Source organism: Ruditapes philippinarum, unplaced genomic scaffold (assembly GCF_026571515.1).
Source record: "Ruditapes philippinarum isolate M1 unplaced genomic scaffold, ASM2657151v2 ctg870_1_1_1_1, whole genome shotgun sequence".
NCBI classification, from domain to species: domain Eukaryota; kingdom Metazoa; phylum Mollusca; class Bivalvia; order Venerida; family Veneridae; genus Ruditapes; species Ruditapes philippinarum.
This window is the reverse complement of record NW_026864864.1, coordinates 48,159-69,486: the sequence shown is the minus strand read 5'-3', so window position 1 is coordinate 69,486 and position 21,328 is coordinate 48,159. Positions and strand designations below refer to the sequence as shown.

At 33.7% G+C, this 21,328-nt stretch overlaps 2 protein-coding genes across 2 annotated transcripts in view; both read left to right on the top strand.

The window, feature by feature from the left end:
* The window catches only part of LOC132727102 (uncharacterized), a 73,000-nt gene extending 69,740 nt beyond the window's left edge, over window positions 1-3,260 (top strand). Inside the window, exons 53-55 of the mRNA XM_060712507.1 lie at window positions 1,437-1,564; window positions 2,319-2,370; window positions 3,034-3,260. Coding sequence (XP_060568490.1) covers window positions 1,437-1,564; window positions 2,319-2,370; window positions 3,034-3,260 — 407 coding nt within the window. The remainder of the gene's footprint in view (window positions 1-1,436; window positions 1,565-2,318; window positions 2,371-3,033) is intronic.
* Window positions 3,261-6,366: 3,106 nt separating this feature from the next.
* On the top strand, window positions 6,367-20,889 carry LOC132727096 (histone-lysine N-methyltransferase 2C-like). Its single transcript, XM_060712504.1, has 16 exons — window positions 6,367-6,386; window positions 7,251-7,777; window positions 8,154-8,290; window positions 8,694-8,835; window positions 9,347-9,567; window positions 10,087-10,191; window positions 10,774-10,886; window positions 11,800-12,043; window positions 12,537-12,652; window positions 13,308-13,434; window positions 15,241-15,540; window positions 15,999-16,129; window positions 16,666-16,840; window positions 17,399-17,515; window positions 18,818-19,000; window positions 20,209-20,889. Exons 1-16 carry the CDS (start codon window positions 6,367-6,369, stop codon window positions 20,299-20,301), a joined length of 2,751 nt encoding a protein of 916 aa, XP_060568487.1. The 3' UTR covers window positions 20,302-20,889.
* Window positions 20,890-21,328: the final 439 nt, after the last annotated feature.

Genomic DNA, 21,328 nt, shown 5'->3' with positions numbered 1-21,328 from the left:
TTATATTTTAATTTTCAAGTAAATATCAGTTCAGCTCATTCAAAGATTAAGAATTGTAATGAAATGTATTTCCCTAGAATAAAATCTTAAATCAGAATTTTTTAGTTATTAAATTACAAAGTCATGTACTTTTTATACGCCCATTTAAAAAAAGATAAAAATATGAAGATGTGTATAGGGACGATTTAATCATCATTTATTGAGGGATTGTAACACAAATGGTCATTATAATGACTACGGCTGTGACACATGTACTTTAGGTCAATATATGCAAGGTCAAGGTCACTAAAGATGGTGAAATATCCAGATTTTGTCTGGAGCATATCTCCTACATGTATGGAAGAATTTTTATAATACTTTATGGAAATGTTCACCACCATGATATGTATTGCTCCATGCATGATCCAGGTCTCCAGGTCAAAGGTCAAGGTCACACTTAGAGCTCATTGAAAAACGCTTGTCCGGAGCAAAACTTCTACATTCATAGGGGGTTTTCAATATAACTTGGCACAAATGTTCACCATTGTGAGGCTGAGTGTCGCATGCAAAATTCAGATCCCTGCGAACAAAGTCAAGGTTACACATAGAGGTCAAAGTTCAGATAAAAATTTGAAGATGGTTATAGGGACCATTTAGTCATCATTTATTGATGGATTGTAGCACAAATGGTAACTATCATGACTACAGGTGTTACACATTTAATTTAGGTTAATACTTGCAAGGTCAAGGTCACTGGAGATGATTAAATATCCAGATGTTGTCCGGAGCATATTTTCTACATGCATGGAGGAATTTTAATGTTACTTTTATAGAATTGTTCACCACCATGAGACGTAGTGCCCTGCACATAAACCAAGTCTCTAGGTCAAAGATGAAGGTCACAGTTAGAGCTCATTGAAAAACACTTGTCTGGAGCAAAACTTCTACATGCATAGAGGGATTTCAATATAATTTGGCACAAATGTTCATCATTGTGAGGCTGAGTGCCGTGCATAAAATTCAGGTCCCTGCGACCAAGGTCAAGGTCACACATTCTGTGCATATCTTCCCTATTGATTTGTTTTAAGGTTCATTTAACAACACAGTGCCAAGAATAAAAACTTGCTTGCTAGATAACACTTATCCATAATGCCCCCATCTCCATCTAAAGCTTTTTCGTAAACGGGCGTATTTTGTGACTATGGCACCCTTGTTCAATTTTGGTTACTAAATCTGGTTACCCTTGTCAATTTATTGGGTTAAAACTTTCCACTAAATTGGGTTGTTTTCCTAGAAGAAGTAGGAGAAAGAATTTCCGCAGAATTATATATAATTAATGTAATTATAAAACCTGTTAAAGAATGGGACAAATGTTAAAAGAGCTGTTTAACGTTGTACATGATAAAAAGATATATAAATGAAGGAGACTAATATTGAAATATGTTTTATTTTACCAGAATTACCACCAGGTTTGGATCCGAGTCAAAATGCTCTTCTGAAGAAACTCCTTGCCAAAAGTAATGCTGCTGCTGCTGCAGCTGCTGCGGCCGCTGGACATATTACACCACAGTCAGACAACTCTGAGGTAATTTAACCAAAAACTTACAACTTCATACAACTATAATTATACAGTGTAGTGTAGAATTATGTGTAATGAATGGTTGATGATATTTGCTTATAACATAATTAATTTCTCTATCATTTACTGTAGTAAAGCTTGAATTTGAAAATGAAACCTATTGATATTAATATTAAAAAAATACCAGAAACTCCCCTTGTATGTTTTTTTTAAAATTTCCTATTTTGAAAAAGCATTTAAAAGTTTTTAATTTTAAAAAATTTAACCTTTGTTTAAAAAATTTTTTTTTATTTCCCCCGGTATAAAAAAAAAAGTATTTTTAAAATTTTAATTGTTTTGAATTTTTAAAAGGAAAAATCAATTTTTTAATTAAAATTTTGTTTTTTTTAAAAACAATGTTTGATGTATACAAAGGGGAAAATTAGAGGGACCTTAAATTTTTCTGAAAGGGTAAAAAAATTTGCATAAATTTTAAAAAATTTGTAATATAAGCTTTCTTAACAAGTTAAAGGGGCAAAGCTTTTAAAAATACCTGATAAAATGTTTGGGTTCTAAACAAAATAGTTTCGGGGAATTAAATTTTGTATTTTCTAACTTTGGGAAACCCCCTTTGGGAAGGGGCAATACGTTAAGTTAATTTTTGCTCATTTTTATCGGGATATCAAAATTTTGAATTTTCCTAAATTCGGAAAAAGCACCAAAAACAGAAAGGCGTCAACTTGGAAGAGAATAGAGAAAAAAATGCCCCTTGACAACACAGCGCCCCCCATCTGAATCTGGATTACTACTTGATTCCAATGATCCAGATGTCGGTAAGTCTCAATAGTTTTTTATGCTCCTACAACTTAGAGGTGAAGGGGGAGATAGATTTTACCTTGTCTGTTTGTCACCCTGTCTCAAGATATCAAAACTGTGAAAATAATTAAAAAAAGTAGTGACAGTGTTTGGCTTCTCCTATGAATTGTTCTATTTTTTTGACTAGCAAAATAAAAGAACATTGTTTACAGATCTGATTCATCTTCTTTTTCTTCATTTGTAATGTTTCCTTTGGTAGATATTTACACTAGTGAATTAAATGTGTTACTGACACAATAAATTGAATTTTGAATTTGAATTGAGTTTGTATTGCAAAATTTTAGAAATGTTGCTTTGTTAACAAGACAATCAAAATTACCAATCTTTTTTGTTGAGAACTAGAAGAACTTTAGTTTAATATTTTTTATTTCCTTGTGTTTAAGAAGCAAAGAAGATGGGAGTTTAGCGTGGGTGGGAAAAAAAATGGAAAAATCCCCGCAGAAAAGAAAAAGAAAGAACCCAAAGTTTTGGAACACCAAAAGAAAAGAAAAAAAAAAAGGGAAGGGGAAAGATCTATTTTGAACAAGAGAAACCAGGCGCCCCAGGCTCCCCAAAAACCCCCAAAATTTTCCGGGGACCCTTGGGCCCCCAAAATTTTTAGACCCTCCCTTTTTTTAAAGCTTCCCCCCAGTATGTCCGGACAAATAAGAAAGAGAAGAAAAAGCGGGAAAGGAAGGAAAAGGTGGTGGAGCGAGAAGGGGTGGAGAATGTGGATATTATTAGGGACGGGGAATTCAACCCGGGACGTAAAACAGTTGCCCACATACCTTTAAGGGAACCGGGGATGTTGGGGCAACATACACAAATCTGTTTTTCCTTCCTTTTTGGTCTAAACGGAAAGGGGTAAATGGAAAGCTCACCTTATTTGTTGATGTTTTTTCCCGTTTTTTGGGTTTTAAGAAAAACACATCATTTAAAGTATTTCCTTTTAAAAAATTTTTCACCCTTTACTTTTGGAGAATATCCAGGTGCCCCCTTTGGCATTTTTTGGGCAGCGGGAGAAAGACACCCAAACCCCTCCCCTTTAGGTTTTTGTTTTGGGGAAAAATCGGATACCCCTTATTAACCATAAGAGAAATAAACAATCATTTATAGGATTTGAACCCAGATCTGTTTAGGGCTAACAATTCGAAGGTAGGAAGATAGTTGCAAGAACTGGTTTTGCAATCAAGCTTAAATAAATAGGGTTTAAAACCCCAAAAGGGTAGGAAGTTTAAACCCCGACTTGGCCAAGGGGAGGGGCCAATTTCCAAGATTAAAATTTATGGTTTTTTTGGTTTTTTCCGTAAACAGCTGTAAAATACATGTTTACAGTTTCCCCTTGGACCTTTGTTTTTTGTGTTTTTTGTTTCGTGAAAAACTTTTTGGGTATTTTTTTCATTTTTAATAACCCCTTATATTTCCTGCTAAAAAGGTAAACAAAACCCCGGTTTTTGGGAAAAAGAAAAAAACTGGAAAATCTCAAATATTTTTAAACGGCTTTTTTCAAGGGAAATATTTTCTATCTGGACCAAATTTGGTTTAAACAAAAGATTTTTTGATTAAATTTAAGGACAGTTTTCCCTATCAGGAACTTCTATTTGGGAAAAAAAAGTTTCCCCCAAACCCCCTTGTACTGGAAAGAGAACTTGAGCAAAAAAAGAAAAAAAACCAGGGGAATTAAGCCAGATTTTGCATTTTTTTTCATTATTTTTCCTTTTTTCCCTTTAAAGTTTTTAAAAATCTAAGGGTAAGTTATTGGGGAAAAAGGGAAAAGTTGGGGTTTTCAGAAAAAAGGGCCAATTTAAAAAGTAAAATAGAAAAAAGATAGTGAAAAAACCTTTTAAAAATTTTTTTATCTGCTTTGGGGCGTTTTTTTTTTTGGGTTGCTTTTTGGAATTATTTAAATCTTTTTATAAAAAAACTGCCAACCCAGGTAAAAAAGAAAAAAAAGGGGAATATGCAAAAAAAACGTTTTTCTTCTGTTTTTCCCCCATTTTACATTTAGTTTTCCCTTTGAAAAAATAAAGTCTTTTAGTCCTCTTATTTTTCGGGAAAAATTTTCATAAGTTTAAAAATTTTAAAACAAAAAAAACCCTTTTGTTTTTTCAAAAATTTTGAAATAAAAGTAATTTTAAATTTGATGGCTTTCTCAAATTTTAAAATTACCCCATTGTAACATTACTTTGAAATAAAGTGCTTATCTTCCCCCCACTTTTTTGAAAAGAAAAATTTTCAGAAAAAAGGTTTTCGTTATGATAAATGGCCCGTATTCCAAAAAATGAAAGGTCGAGGTCATCAGCACCCCCCTTTGGTCTTCGGGACCTGGGCCCAGAAAAGGGGGGTATATCCCGGGTAATTCCGCCAACCCCCAAGAGGGGAAACCCCCCGGAGACAAAAGAAGTTCCCAAGTAGTTAAATTTAAAAATTTTAATTATTTTTTCCCAAACGAAAACCCAGACATACTTAGTAGGGCCCCTTTTTTTTAAAAACCAAAATTTTAAAAATATTTTTCGTATTGAACTTAGAAAAAAAGCTTGGATATCCAGGTTGTTATGTCACTATCTTTAGAAAAAAGTAAGGATATCCAGGTTGTTATGTAACTATCTTTAGAAAAAAGTTAGGATATCCAGGTTGTTATGTTATTATCTTTTGAATAAAGTTAGGATATCCAGGTTGTTATGTTACTATCTTTAGAAAAAAGTTAGGATATCCAGGTTGTTATGTTTCTATCTTTTGAATAAAGTTAGGATATCCAGGTTGTTATGTTACTATCTTTTGAATAAAGTTAGGATATCCAGGTTGTTATGTTACTATCTTTAGAAAAAAGTTAGGATATCCAGGTTGTTATGTTACTATCTTTTGAAAATAAAGTTAGTATATCCAGGTTGTTAAGTTACTATCTTTAGAAAAAAGTATATCCAGGTTGTTAAGTTACTATCTTTAGAAAAAAGTTAGGATGTCCAGGTTGTTATGTCACTATCTTTAGAAAAAAGTAAGGCTATCCAGGTTGTTATGTTACTATCTTTAGAAAAAAGTTAGGATATCCAGGTTGTTATGTTGTTATCTTTTGAATAAAGTTAGGATATCCAGGTTGTTATGTTACTATCTTTAGAAAAAAGTTAGGATATCCAGGTTGTTATGTTACTATCTTTAGAATAAAGTTAGGATATCCAGGTTGTTATGTTACTATCTTTAGAATAAAGTTAGGATATCCAGGTTGTTATGTTACTATCTTTAGGATAAAGTTTCAGGATTATCCAGGTTGTTATGTTAACTGTCTTTAGAATAAAAGTTAGGATATCCAGGTTGTTATGTTACTATCTTTAGAATAAAAGTTAGGATATCCAGGTTGTTGTTTGTTTACTATCTTTAGGATAAAGTTAGGATATCCAGGTTGTTATGTTACTGTCTTTAGAAAAAAGTTAGTATATCCAGGTTGTTATGTTACTATCTTTAGAAAAAAGTTAGGATATCCAGGTTGTTATGTTACTATCTTTAGAAAAAAGTTAGGATATCCAGGTTGTTATGTTACTATCTTTAGAATAAAGTTAGGATATCCAGGTTGTTATGTTACTATCTTTAGGATAAAGTTAGGATATCCAGGTTGTTATGTTACTATCTTTAGGATGAAGTTAGTATATCCAGGTTGTTATGTTACTACGAGGGTTGTCCAAAAAATTCGTGCACTGCAGTTATTGTCGTGTGAGTTATCGATAGAAAAACATTTATTATATATCACTTGAAGGGGAGATATATCTTAAATAAGAAAACAAAAGAAAAAAACATGTAACCGGCATGTCCTGAAAACGAATCGTCATACAGTTACCTTGGTAACGTTATACCGGCGCACGACAAAAAATTGGGTTAGTTCATTACTTTGATACATCACGGTATTCTTTAAACACTACATATTAACGTTAAAATTCAGGGAAAAGTGTGTGTACGTATTCTTAACTTCTTCACTAGAAAATATGGCGTCATTTGCCCTATTGTAACAGTCGTAAACAAACATTTGTGTGTGGTCGTCAATTCTGTAATTACGTGGAAATGTCAGTCGCTAAACGTCTGGAAATACGGACGATCAATAAATTTGGTGCAAATATTGGTAAACACCAACAGATACCTACAAAGAACTTAAAAGGGCAAGCGGGACAAGTTCAGTGTCTGTCACGAAGGCTGGTTTTTAAATGGCACAAACGCTCTGTGGAAGAGAAAGAGAGTCGGTAGACGATGATAACTGGTCAGGCAGACGTCCGTCCGTAATACCGGCGCATGTGACGCGGATTGTCCAATATATTTGTGCACTGGTGGAATATGCTACATGTACGTTGCATAAAAACAATAAAAACTACACAAATACTTTGCATCAATCATTCCTCTATTGACAGTAAAACAAATTATAACATAAAAAGCAAATACCACTTTACAAAAGCAACAAACAATTAATACAATTACAGTAATGAACTAACCCAATTTTTTGTTGTGTGTGCGCCGTGTTATTACATTACTAAGGTAACTCAATGACCATTCTTTTACACAACACGCCGGTTAATCGGCTTTTTCTTTTGTTTTCTTATTTGAGACAGATTTCTCTTTCAAGTGATATATAATTCATTTGTTTTTATTAATAACTCTCACGACAATAACTGCAGTGCACAAATTTTTTGGACAACCCTCGTATCTTTAGAAAAAAGTTAGGATGTCCAGGTTGTTTTGTTATCGAGCACTAAGAACAATGGGACATGATTTTCATAAATAACTTAGATTATGAAACAAATATTTATAATTGCTTACAAAGACTTGTTCAGTCATTTTATGTAGCACATATTTAAACAATTTGCATCTATTCTTCTAGGCCATCTGGAAGTCCAGAATCAGTGATATCTTCCTCCTCCCCAGAAGCAGGTTTTGGTGACGAGGAAAAACCAGATTTCCCAATGCTACGTCCAATAGAACCTGCTGCTCTAGACGAGGAGACTCGTACCTCTCCCACTGTGCCGTTACTACAACCAGTTCCAGTCAAGTTCCCGCCATTTTTGGTCAAACAAGAGGCAGGATTGGAAAGTCCATTAACAGACATTAAAACTCCATTGAATGTACAAATACCTGCTCAGAAAGGAAAGCAGGAGCTGGACTCTGCGTTATCTGCCCTTGCTGGCAAAGAGAATCGTGACATTGATCCCATGACAGGTCTAGCAAGGTCATCCAAAGATGCTGCAGCAGACGCAGAAGTTTCAGTGACCTTGACCTTGTCAGCGAAGGCAGCAGAAGATATTGGAGGTGTTTTATCAGCTATTGCAGACCTACTGAAGATAGCTGCACCACCAACTTATGAGGAGAGTAGAAGTCCATCTCCTGAACAATTTAAATCCAACTTGAAACGTAAGTGAACTTTTAGTTTTGAAATACTCAACAATTTGAAAGAAATTTAATTTTGATGAAAATAAAGTATGAAACGTAACTGCCTTAGGATGAAGGTCACATTGAAGGGTCTAGCATATCATTTTCCCATGTAAACAATGATTTTGCACAAGATGGCATGTGACATTGATTTCCATATTTTACATTTCACAAGAAGTTTTCTTTTTAAGGCAAATTTTTATCATGATTGTGTTGATTTCCATTGATAAAACTAACTGGTCAGAGTACAAACTAATTTTACTGTCTGATTTGAAAGTAATGTAGTTGAGAATTTAATTGAACAATTATATTTATTATTTATCATGTAATTTATTTGTTTTCTTACACATCATTGCAGACAAAGAAGAAGCCCTCAAGATTCACTCCTTGTCCAAATCAAAACAGACCTACTGCAGACATTGTGAAGTGGCATTTGTCAATGCTGGTATCAGGAAGAAAAAGTCAGAGATACCTCTGCTCACCAAGGAAGAACTGGTATGTCCTTAGAATTCCTTCACCAAATTTTCCTAACATTAAATAAGATATTTGTCAGATTTTATTAACCAAAAAGATTACAGAGGTGTATATAAATCTGTTTAATATCTTTTTTTACATACTTTTTTGATGTTTTTAATGGTGTGTATCTTAGTAACATAATGGAATTATTTCGTCTTTACCCACAAAATCTACATGGAATTTGATTGAAATGACTGGTTAAAATACCAGTTTAATTGCAAATCTATTGCATTTATTTGTTATACTCGTATTTTAAATAGAAGTATAAAATCAGGTTCAATTCTTCCTGTTATTGATGGGCTAAAGCCTTTTTTCTGGAACATGTAATCCCCATAATATAACAAAATAAAATGATAGTTGTATTTTATTTTCTGTGATATAGGAGGGGGAAGGAGACATGATGACATTCTGTAGCCGCAACTGTCTTGCTAACTTCACCATCACCAGACAGATGACATATAAACCAGAACTACCGGATCTAACAGACCAAAATAGTCAACTAGCCTTGTTTTCACAACATAGAGGTAAGTTCTTAAACCTTATCTAAATAGACTTGTCCCTGGCTTCCAGCCATTTGGAGCAGTCAGTTGTTGGTATAAGGGCTATCCAGTTTGCAATTTCAAGTTTTTAAGAAGTCATCAGACCTTGAATCTTTCCCTACTGCAAATATCATTTTGGTTTCGGTATTTCACTTGGCACAAAAAGATGTTAGTGTTGGAAAAAATAATGACCATCCAGGAACATTTTATTGAAGAACTGCTTGCAGTATCTGATTAAAAAATTGGTAAACTAGTGTCTTACCCAAAAAAAGTAGTGGAAATAAAATTTCCAGAATATAACAATGATTTGATAAATAAGTTTTGTAGGTAGTTTGATTTGTCATGTTTTCGAAAAAAGTATCTAATGCTTAATTTAAAGACTTCATTTTGACAAAATTTAGTCTTCAACCATTTCAACATATAGTTGTCTTTCAACAATATTGATTGTCTTTCTCAAATTTTGTGTTTAAAATTTATGTTATTTTTAACATAACAGATCAAGGATTGATGAGCCCAAGGGAGTTAACACCCTCCTCAAGTTTGACAGCCACGCCCTCTGTGACACCATCCCCAGGTATGGGTATGGAGTCAATGGACACCACACCCAACAAGTCAGGACCTCCCACACCACAGTTAGGCAGTCCTACATTAATGAGAGGCAGACCAGAGTTAGGCAAACGTCCATATAGAAGAAGTAGTAGTTTTACAGAGCCAAAGGTATGATTATTATAAATCTGATCATGTAGTAAACATTTATAAAGGAATAGAAAAATGAAAGGAGACCAGCTAAGAATTGTTGAAAACGTAAAATATAGCCAGTGCTCACCATAACAATTTGAGGAATGTATGCACAGGTCTATTTTCCCACTTAATGCCATTTCAAATTTTTGTACTTGTAATAATTTTAACTACATAAAGCACGCTTGGTCAAGATTTTTGTGTTTCATTTGAAGCAAATAATTTGCATTTAAACAAATTATGTATCAAAAAAGCTCCCTTCCAGTTGGTCAGTGAGTCTAATCGTGCACTGTTGCATGCCCAAAATAAAAGATGGGAGTTTTATACAACAAGAAAGCTTGAAAAGACTCTGTTTGGCCTTAACTACACCAATGTGACTAAAACCAAAAACAGCAAAACAATCAAATTACACTAAAAGGAAGGGATTAAAATAATTATGTGGATATTTTGTAATAGGAAATCTAGAAACTGTGAAGATTATTGATTTATCTATTTCAGGTGCCACTGGTAAAGAAATGGAAGGACATAAGATATAAGAGGTTTGATGTGAACATGTTCCCAGAGGTGTACACTAGTATGAAGAAAGATGAAGATGAAAATCAGGTAGTGTACCCGTACCACACTAAATATCTTAAATAGACTTGTCTATCTTTGAATCCGGACATAACTATTCATCAATTTTGGGGAAAATTAAGTGAATAGCAAACAGTGCAGAGCATGACCAAACAGCACAGATTTTCAGGCTGATCTTGGTCTGCACTGGTCACATGGGTTGATTCAGTTGCTGCCAGCAGGCTATGGGGCTAAAGTTTGTTTCTTTAATTATTTTCTTTGTTCACTGTACATATTAAAAAAATTCATGAAAAATTAGCATGAATCTGGAGGCATGCTGTTTTAAGTTGAATCATTAGCTAATATAAATCATGTGTGTAAGTTGGCACTCTAGAATGAAAGAGCTCTAGAAGCAAGAAGTTTTAGAAACATATGTTCCCACAAGTATATTGTTTTATTTACTGTCATTAGAAATAAACATGGCTATATTTATCAGAAATTAATTTGTTGTATATTAAAATTGATAATTCTGATATATATATACACTCTGTATGAAATTAAAGTGTGCGGCAAATTGATAGTTTATTTACTTAAGAAACATATAAATTGATGTATATGAAATATATATTTCAGTTATGGCATAGTTTCTCTGTGGCTATAAGACATGATAAAGAGAAGATAAAGGACAAGAGAATATGTGAATTCTGTCAGGAATACAGTGATGGTGACACTAATGGTTCTGGAAGGTGGGTATTATAGTCACTAATTTATGTTATTAGACTTGCATTCAGATATGTAAGTCAAGTCTGTGATTTGGTGGTCAGAAGCAAGATAAGTATGGCTTGACATGAAGTTCCAAGACTAAATATGATGTAACAAGACTTAACATGATGTGGCAGGACATAACAGGATTGGACATGTTGTTGCAAGACTGAACATGATGTTACAGGACTTGGCATAATGTTACAGGACATAACTTGATAAGCAGGACTTGACATTATGTTACAAGACTTAACATGATGTTGCAGGACTTTACTTAATAAGCAGGACTTGACATGATGTTAAAGGACTTGACATGATGTTAACAGACTTGACATGATGTTACAGAACTTAACATGATGTGACAGGGTTGACATAATGTTAGATGACTTGACATGATGTTACAGGACTTGACATGATGTGAAAGGGCTTGACATAATGTTAGATGACTTGACATGATGTTACAGGACTTGCCATGATCTTAAAGGCCTTGGCATGATGTTACCGAACTGAACATAATGTTACAATGGAAGGACTTAATATGATATGGCAGGACTTGACATTATATTACAGAACTTGACTTGGTGTAGCAGGACTTGACATGTTACAGGACTTGACATGATGTGGCAGGACTTGGCATGATATGGCAGTACTTTACATGATGTTACAGGACTTGACATGATGCAACATGTATTAACATGACTTTTAGAAAGAATAAGATGAGAGAACATTTTTTATGATACCTGATCTTTATAAGAAATATAAAAATAAGAAATACTGTGCTTGGTGTTAGTGACTCCTTAACTTTATATGAAAGATTAGAAATAAGTTAGATTTTGTCATGTTTGTGACAGAACATGGTATGTTGATACTAATAGTACAAATGTAATTTTATTTCAGGCTTCTGAACATGGATATAGACAAATGGGCTCATCTAAACTGTGCCCTGTGGTCCCAGGAGGTGTATGAGACACTGAATGGTGCACTAATGAATGTACAACAGGCATATAAACGTAGCTCCAAACAGAAATGTGTTGTTTGTATCAAAACTGGAGCTTCTCTGGGTTGCTTTAAGCAAAGATGTAACAATATCTATCACGTAGCATGTGCTCAGCTGGTGGGCTGTATCTTCTTTGAAGACAAGGTAATTGACTTGATTTCAAATAAAAAAAATAATCCAGGTCAACAAGTCCTAAAAGTTTGGGATTTTTTTTTATCACTTTGTGTATTGTTTGTAAATATGAGAATATAAGATTTATAAAAGGAAGGAAAGATAGAATAAAGTAGAAAAGCATAAAATGTTGCTTTAAAAAAATCCTTTCTATGATCCCACTTATATAATTAAATAAAAAAATAAAAATAAAAATTTTCGAAACCAGTTTGTCGAGCTGTTTGCTGTCACACTGTTCATCAAAAGACTGCTGTCTTTCAGAAAACTGACAAACCAGTGGAATGTGGGGACATCTGTATCCTATGGATGTATTTCTGGTTAATAGAAAATTGCCAAGTACTTAAATGAAGACATAAATTATGTAGAGTTGAAATATTTTTATGTGAAATTATATTGAATGTGTTATTTGTATTAGTTTATGTGCTGTACCACTATAATTTATTATAAAAACTCCAAACTTTTTCAGACAATTCTGTGTCCACCACACACCCCAAAAGGTGTTCAACTTGAGCAGGTACTCAAATCATTGATTGTACATCGTAGAGTTTACATCAACAGAGAGGAGGATGAGCAAGTTGCCAAGTAAGATTTTAATATTCTTCTCTATTCATTATACTGTATTTGTCTTGCATGGTAATTTTACTGGAATTTGTGTGTTTTGTTTGATTAGTATAAATTGTTCAGAATAAGGACTCGCATAACCAATAATGGTTTACCAAAATATTTCACTGTTAAAGTGAGTGCCATGCTGATATATGTCATTCAGAAGATGTGGGATGTTAACTCCTAACCTGCTGAATTTCTGTAATTGAATCACCCTGCTTTCAATTTGGAATTGTCCGTTTTCAGTAACAAAATACAAAACTTGAGCTACAAACAGTATAAAGCCTTGTCAGACTGTGCCTGGCTCTATACTGGTGGCAGAGGTTAATCACTTTTAGCTAGAACAGGTTAAGGGTTAATGCTGTGGATTAAGTTGATATATACTGAAACATGTTCACCATGTATATTTGCTGTTTTCCTAACACAATTTTCTTCATTGTAAATGTAAATTTATCACCCTTCCTGTCTTAATTATGTCTTGAATTATTAAGATTTTATAGTAACTGAAATAGGTAGATAAGAAGAGGGAGTTGGTTTAAAACTGTTAATCTGTCTATGTGTTTATACATGTACATCATATTTTCAAATTATATTACCTGTTGATTGATTAAGTATGATCTTTGTATATTTACAGCATGTTGCTACAGGAAGATGGCCAGCATACATTACGTCTCGGCTCAATGGTTTTACACTCTATTGGTCAATTGCTACCTCACCAGATGGCCAGTGGCAAGTACAATTCCAGGGATCATATTTATCCTGTAAGTTGATTTTTGTCCCTGAACTTTTTCGAATTCTTTCTGCTGCGATATTTACTTTAGTTTAATATAAGACCAGTCTATGCTTGTGTTGTCAGACCAAACTCCATATTGTTAGTTGCCCAATATTGCTGTGAAATTCCTTAAGTAAGAAATGAACAGTTTCAAATTTAAAGCAAATACAGGAAAAATGAATAATATAAAATTCAGTAGATTGATTTATTTTAGACATGCTAATTTGCAGTTTATAAATACATGATAATGTATCTATTCCATGATTTATTTAATAGATTGAAGTGATTGAGTTAGAACATTAAAATCAATGAGGACACTTTTAGTGTAAATAGATTTGAACATCACAAATTTCTGTAGCAAGACTCAGTCTGCAACGTAAAAGTGGTATTGTTTGAATTAAGAGCTCGGAATTTTAAGATATTCAAGATATTAGTAACTACTGAATAAATGCTAGACTTGATCTTACTATTGGTCATTTAAGAATTATCTAGCCAGGGACTTAGGATTCTTTCATGTGAGGAACCTATCCAGCTAGTTTATGGAATGTTCGTGGTTCTACTTGAGTGCCAGCTTGTGCAAGAAATGCACAGAAGGGCACATGAGGTCTTCCTCCACCAATAAAGCTGGAAAATCACCATATACATCAACTGTGTTGGTGAGACGTAAAACCCAACAACAACATTTAAGAATGATTTTTAGCTCGACTATTCGCAGAATAATCGAGCTAATGCAGTAACCCATTTGTCGGCGTCGGCGTCCCTGTGGTTAAGTTTTTGTATGTAAGCTGGTATCTCCATAACTACTGAAGGGAATGGATTGAAACTTCACACACTTGTTCTCTGTGATTATCTAAGATGATTGGCACAAGTCCCATAACTCTGATTTGCTTTTTTTCATAATTATGCCCCTTTTTCGACTTAGAAATTCTTGGTTAAGTTTTTGTATGTAAGCTGGTATCTCCATAACTACTGAAGGGAATGGATTGAAACTTCACACACTTGTTCTCTGTGATTATCTAAGATGATTGGCACAAGTCCCATAACTCTGATTTGCTTTTTTTCATAATTATGCCCCTTTTTCGACTTAGAAATTCTTGGTTAAGTTTTTGTATGTAAGCTGGTATCTCCATAACTACTGAAGGGAATGGATTGAAACTTCACACACTTGTTCTCTGTGATTATCTAAGATGATTGGCACAAGTCCCATAACTCTGATTTGCTTTTTAACATAATTATGCCCCTTTTTTGACTTAGAAATTCTTGGTTAAGTTTTTGCGTGTAAGCTGGTATCTCCATAACTACTGAAGGGAATGGATTGAAACTTCACACACTTGGTCTCTGTGATTATCTAAGATGATTGGCACAAGTCCCATAACTCTGATTTGCTTTTTTACATAATTATGCCCCTTTTTTGACTCATGAATTCTTGGTTAAGTTTTTGCATGTAAGCTTGTCTCTCCATAACTACTGAAGGGAATGTATTGAAACTTGAAGAGTTTGTACCTTTTCGGACAATTTTATGTATTCATATAGGTAAGCATTATTATACTCAATGAAACACCCTTGTGACAAATTTTCGAATAGTCGAGCGTTACTGTCCTCCGACAGTTCTTGTGATATCTACTATAACCCAGCAAACTAATTTTGAAGGGGTTATACTGGAGTCAGCTTGTCCACTTGCCAGTCTGTCTGAACTTGTTATCTTGTGATAGCTACTCTGAGTACACTACAGGTAAGATGGGTTTCCTTAAAACTGATGGTAAACTGTTTGTTATTTTGACATTTATTATTTCAGGTTGGGTACAAGGCCTCTAGATATTACTGGAGTATGCGTCAACTATATAAACGTAGCAGGTATATCTGTAGTATCCAAGACAACGAAGGTCAACCAGAGTTCAGTGTCAAGGTCGTAGAGGATGGTCATGAAGACATTGTCTTGAAGAATCCGTCCTGTGCTGGTGTCTGGCGTAACATATTGGAGCCCCTAGAGAAGCTGAGACGGGATTCAGATCTTGTGAAAGTGTTCCCTACATTTACCACAGGAGAGGAGCTGTATGGATTGACTGATCCAAATATTGTCAGATTGGTGGAATCTGTGAGTTTACAATATATATCACTCAATATAACAGTAATATTATGAACTTTACAGTACCCTTTAATGCCCCCGACTACTTGTAGGGATTGAATATAGAATTGTCTTTGTCTGTCTGCCCCACTGTTCATCTGTACACTGACAAAACAGTGAATTTTGCAGAATCTATGTCCTATGGAGACATTAGTTGTAAAAATTTTGTTTGATTAAGATTTAATTGCTCTATATATGTCTTTTGATGATGGAGTTACCAGTAAACATGATATTTTTTGTTGCTTTTTTTATAACATAACTAAAATATGTGTATTATTCTATAAAAGGGTTGGACAAGATAATAATAATAATGAAACAATTTTTCAAACAAGTTCTTTTTGTAACTCCATGATAATTTTTGCACCTTGTTAAATTGAAAACCGGTTAAATAAACATATTTTTTATACAATTTTTGTTGTATATAACAGCTTCCAGGCACAGATCTGTTGAGGGAATATGTGTTCAAGTTTGGTCGTCGCCAGTTGATTGACCTACCTCTTACCATTAATCCATCTGGCTGTGCAAGATCCGAGCCAAAACTGCGAACACACTTCAAAAAGTAAGACTGATCAATATCAGTATATATAGTAAAACATCCTTGTAATTAAAGTTATTAGATCAGTTCATGTTGTTGATTGAAGAAGTGTGGCGGCGTGGTCGAGTGGTTAACGCGTCAGACTAGTAATCTAAGGATTGCTGACCGAGTGGGTTCAAACCCTGTCAGGGGCAAGCTGTTGTTTCCTTGAGCAAGAAACTTTACATTCATTGCTTAGTACTGGTTGGTTCCAGGAACGGATTCGAGAGTGTTTCAATAAGCTTGTAGCTTCCAACACCATCAAACTAAAATAAATTTGTATAAACCAAGTAATGTTGTTATTCAAGGCCTAAGAATATTGTATTGCTCTGTTAGTATACCTTTTATTATCACATAAACTACAACCCAGGTTGTAATAAAGTCATATAATGAAAACAATATTATACTTGTATAATAACACTTTGATGTGACATCATTTGTGTTGCGTATAAACAGCACATTAAAGCATGCTTATGTTAGAAATATCCTTTATGTTATAAGTTATTTTGATCTATTTTTAGACCGCATACTCTACAGTCAAGCCACACCCATTCCCTGCCATCTACTGTAACAAGTCTTACTGGAGATGTAAACTCACCATACATGAAACATTTCGTGCATTCCAAATCTCAACAATACCGTAGACTGAAGACAGAATGGAAGAATCTTGTCTACCTTGGAAGATCAAGAATTCAGGTAAGTGTACACCAGGGGCTTGACTTCCAGTCTGCCAGGGCCAATAGATTCTACCATGGGACTAGTTTAGATGGCATATTCATGCATTATGATCATGGTCTGCACTGCTCACTACTGCTTACTGTTCAGTCAGTACATATTTTGAAATACTTTCTTAAATACTGAATCCAGATTTAAAAATGGACAAGTCCTTTTAAGATATTGAGCACGATAAAGGTAAACTGGACTCAATTTTGTGTTAATATCTTGCTCTAAAATTTGTCATAATACATGTAGCTTTTAACACATATTATCAAGACTTCCTTTTTTACTATTTGAAGTGTGATGGTATTTTGTTTATTACTGAAAATTGGAATTTTTTAGACTTAGCTCAATAGGGAGAGCATATGGTAGCTCTTCATGAGAATCGGCCTTTCATAACAAATAACAATTCACACAAAGAAACGTAAGTTGCAACATTGAAATGCAGGCCCATGTTTAGCTTTCATCCATCCCTCTTCCTCATCCAAATTTACAATAAAAGAATAACGTATAATGTATTCGGTTTTGTGACTGTAGGGTCTAGGACTGTATGCAGCTAAAGACTTGGACATGCACACAATGGTGATAGAGTATATAGGAGATCTGATTAGGAATGAAGTTGCCAACAGGAGGGAGAAAACTTATGAATCTCAGGTAAAATTATCAAAGTATATACAGTGTAACTTCCGAAAACCGAACACCCATGGGACTTGTCAAAAAGTTCGGATTTCAGAGGTTTCCGGAATTCAGAGGTTTATGATAATGCGGACAAGACTAAGCCACTTAATTAATATCAATAAATGTCAAGGAAGAAGTGGCCTTTACTGTAATATCATATATAATAGTCTTTTTATCAAGATAAAGATGTGAATGAAAAGAATACATTTATATCTTACTTGCAACTGCTTTTAAATTTTTATCAGTTTGTAGAAATGTTGTTTATTGCATAAACTTACATATCGTCCGATGCTAGTTAATAAACTATTACATCAAATGCAATAAAATCCCTAGATACGTTTGATGCATACATTGTCCAATTAATTGTCATTTAATCCGCTAATAAACACTTCAAATTAACTGACCGCCGTAAATTACTTTGATTACCCGCATCACTTCAAACATACCGTTTCACAGTTTGTGATTTTAACGCGTGTCAAATTACACGATCACCGCTAACTAGTAAACAATTGATAGGGAGATTAAATCTTCCTGCAGGGTTTAAAATGTATTTCACACCTTTGAATATTTCCGGTTTTTGGAGGTAAAATTGCATTGATTTGACTCTAATTTTATGAAAATATTGTCCGGAATTCAGAATTTAGAAGTTCCGGAATTCAGAAGTATTATATAAATAGAAAATAGAAGGGAAAAAATCGGGACCGAAAAAAAATTGTTCGGTTTTTAGAAGTTTCCGGATTTCAGAAGTTCCGGAATTTGGAAGTTACACTGTACTGTCAATGCCGTCAGTGAAATTGGTATAATTATGTTCAGAATTACAAGATCAATTACCATAGTTGTCCTGACAGTAAAACTGTTTGACAGGGCCATCTCTCTATATTTAAGACTGTGGTTCTTTACATCTGCAAAACATTGCAAGTTTTTTAGATCGATATTTTAATTAGTGAGATTAGCAAAGCTTTACTCTAATTCAGTCAAAATAATACAATTTACCCTTACTGAATTTATATAATAAACTTATTTATAGATTCCTTGCAGTTTGAGGTATGACGTTTGGGTTCGTTCAACATGGATGATGTATAATATATGTGAATGCTTTAATTGTAAATATAAGAGTAGATTTAAAAAAGAAACAACAACAAAATACAAAAATTATGAGAAAAGCAACCTACAATTTTGGTTTCATACAGAAGGATAATATAAGCATAATGTTTAAACATAATGTTTAAAAATGTTGTTATGGTACAATATAACAATGTATATTTACATATATTGTAGAATCGTGGAGTTTACATGTTCAGGATAGACAATGACACCGTTTGTGACGCTACAATGGCCGGTGGGCCAGCACGTTACATAAATCACTCGTGTGACCCTAATTGTGTTGCCGAGGTTGTTGAGATAGATAAAGAAGGCAAAATTATCATCATCACAAACAGGAGGATTTCAAAAGGAGAGGAGGTGAGTAGAATAGGGGATATAAAAAATGTTTGTTAGACAAGGCTAGGGTGTCCCATGGGTGACAGTAAAGGTCACTGATTTTAGGTCACATCACTGTGACATCTGTAAACTGGAAACTCTTGGAAATAGAATTCTTTCATGTGAGGAAGTTGTATTTTAGCCAACTTATTCAAGATTGTGGTTCTACTCAGGTGCTTGCATGAGCAATGAAATATTGTCTTGTTCCACATTGGACTCGAGGGTCACCATATGACATTCATAGTGTCTCTGTGTTTTTAAACACACTTGTACTAGTAAGATGTGTTCTAAGTTTTCATTTTGTTTCTGATGGTTAAAGAAGCAGAGATTTCTTCTGCTTTGAACCAAGACTTTTGGAATTAGTCTTATATGAAATGAAAAAATACATGTATATCAAATCAGTTTAATAGTGTGATTTTTACAGGGACATGGATGTTGCATGTTTGCTTATATATTGCAACAAACTTGCAGAACTTTCCCTCGGAGTTTCTTTGCATGTTAACATGAGTATAACTTATCATAAGATTAAAGTGATACTTGATTTACTTGCATTGTTTTAATTTCTTTAATCAGCTGAACGTTTAACTTAAACATATAGCTTTTGTGAATCTGTGTGCTTGGTGTATTAACTACATGTATGTTTACAAGCTTCAATAGAATGTCTTTATGTGAACATGGTAGTTAAAATAATGAAAAAGTTGTGCAAGTAGAAGCAATTCTAGTTTATCTTGAATATAAATTGTTTAAATGTTATCCATTATAATTCTAATTGCATGTATTGTTCTGCTTAAATGTGTTTACTTTGTGCTTATTTTCATTTCTAATTCATGAATTATTTGAATGTCTAATTTTCTGCATAACTGCACATTCTATTATTTCATAGAGAAATTGGATTAGAAACTTCAAGAGTCAATATTTGATTCATTTGGGTTCTTCATGTTTTGTTGAGAATAAATACTTTTAGCTGCTTACTGTTCAGGATGCGAAAATTAAAATTAAATCTGTTCTATGAAGAAAAAGTAGAACAGTTTTAAAGTAGTGGGGTGTGGTGGGGGAGGGGGGAAGTGTGGTTTAGGTTAATGTTCTACCTGTTTGTAACAAAAGAAGACATGCAATTGGTGATGGGTATTTTCATTGAGAAGTTCAGACTAACTTTACTGCAGCTTGTGTTTTTTTCATTCTTGTTACAGCTTACGTATGACTATCAGTTTGATTTTGAAGATGATCAGCACAAAATACCATGTAACTGCAGTGCTCCAAATTGTCGTAAATGGATGAACTAAGTGACCTCATTACCATAGTGATGGTGGCTTGGCACATCGCCATGGCGACTGAGACTGATGTGGCATCAATATATGTTTACATGGCAACATTGATGAGAGCTTTGTTGCCATAGTGATAATAATTTGGTTGCTATGCAATCTAATATTGAATGGCTTGACTTATGTACAAATAAAATATACATGTCTAATGATGTACGAGTGAACTTAATTCTGATATTGTCATACTAATGGTTTGAAGGGTATAGTCACATGATGTTGTTGTCATGGTGATTTTCTCAACAACCTAGAGTAACAGTTATAAATGTATGAATAATTACAATTATGCAATAAATATGGTTGTGAGTATATGTTATCATTATAATTGTGTGTTAATTTTAGATGTTTTATGTTAAATGGGTATACATTCTGTGATAATTCATACGTAACACGCTTGTGGTATTTACAGCTGTCATATGACTACCAATTTGACGTGGAAGACGACGCCAACAAGATACCGTGTAATTGTGGAGCCTGGAACTGCCGTAAATGGATGAATTAAAAGGTTACACCCGTCAACTTGTGGCCATAATGTTTAGATTCTGGTAGATGTTAATATCTTAGACTTTGCTTATTATATAAAAAAAAAAAGATTGAATACATGATATATTTATTGACTTGCATTTTATGTGGGGAAGGTTTTAAAGAATTAAGAATTTCTTCAGCAACAGATTGATTTGACTATGTTTGCATAAGTCTTATGAAGTTATAATTTGTAAGGAGCAATGTAATTATCATAAATAAACATAAAATAATTAATATATTTAGACATTAAATATCAACTGACATGTTTTGGACCTGTTTTGATTATTTGAAAAAGCTGTTAATTTTTGTGTTGGGGTTTCGTGTCATATTTTTTGTTGTTTTGTTTTATCTTTTGTTAGAGGTTATTGTTCAAAAGAGTGACATTTGTAAATAGCACTACCTCAGAAAAAATAAGTAATACATGGCATGGCAATGCCATTGTTAGTGGAGTTTGTATCAGTGCAAA

Coding starts and splice junctions, on each gene's coding strand:
- LOC132727096 (XM_060712504.1), top strand. CDS start 6,367: ATGGCGTCATTTGCCCTATT. Junction 15,541..15,998: donor TTGTCAGATTGGTGGAATCT/GTGAGTTTACAA, acceptor TGTATATAACAG/CTTCCAGGCACAGATCTGTT. Junction 19,001..20,208: donor GGATTTCAAAAGGAGAGGAG/GTGAGTAGAATA, acceptor TTCTTGTTACAG/CTTACGTATGACTATCAGTT.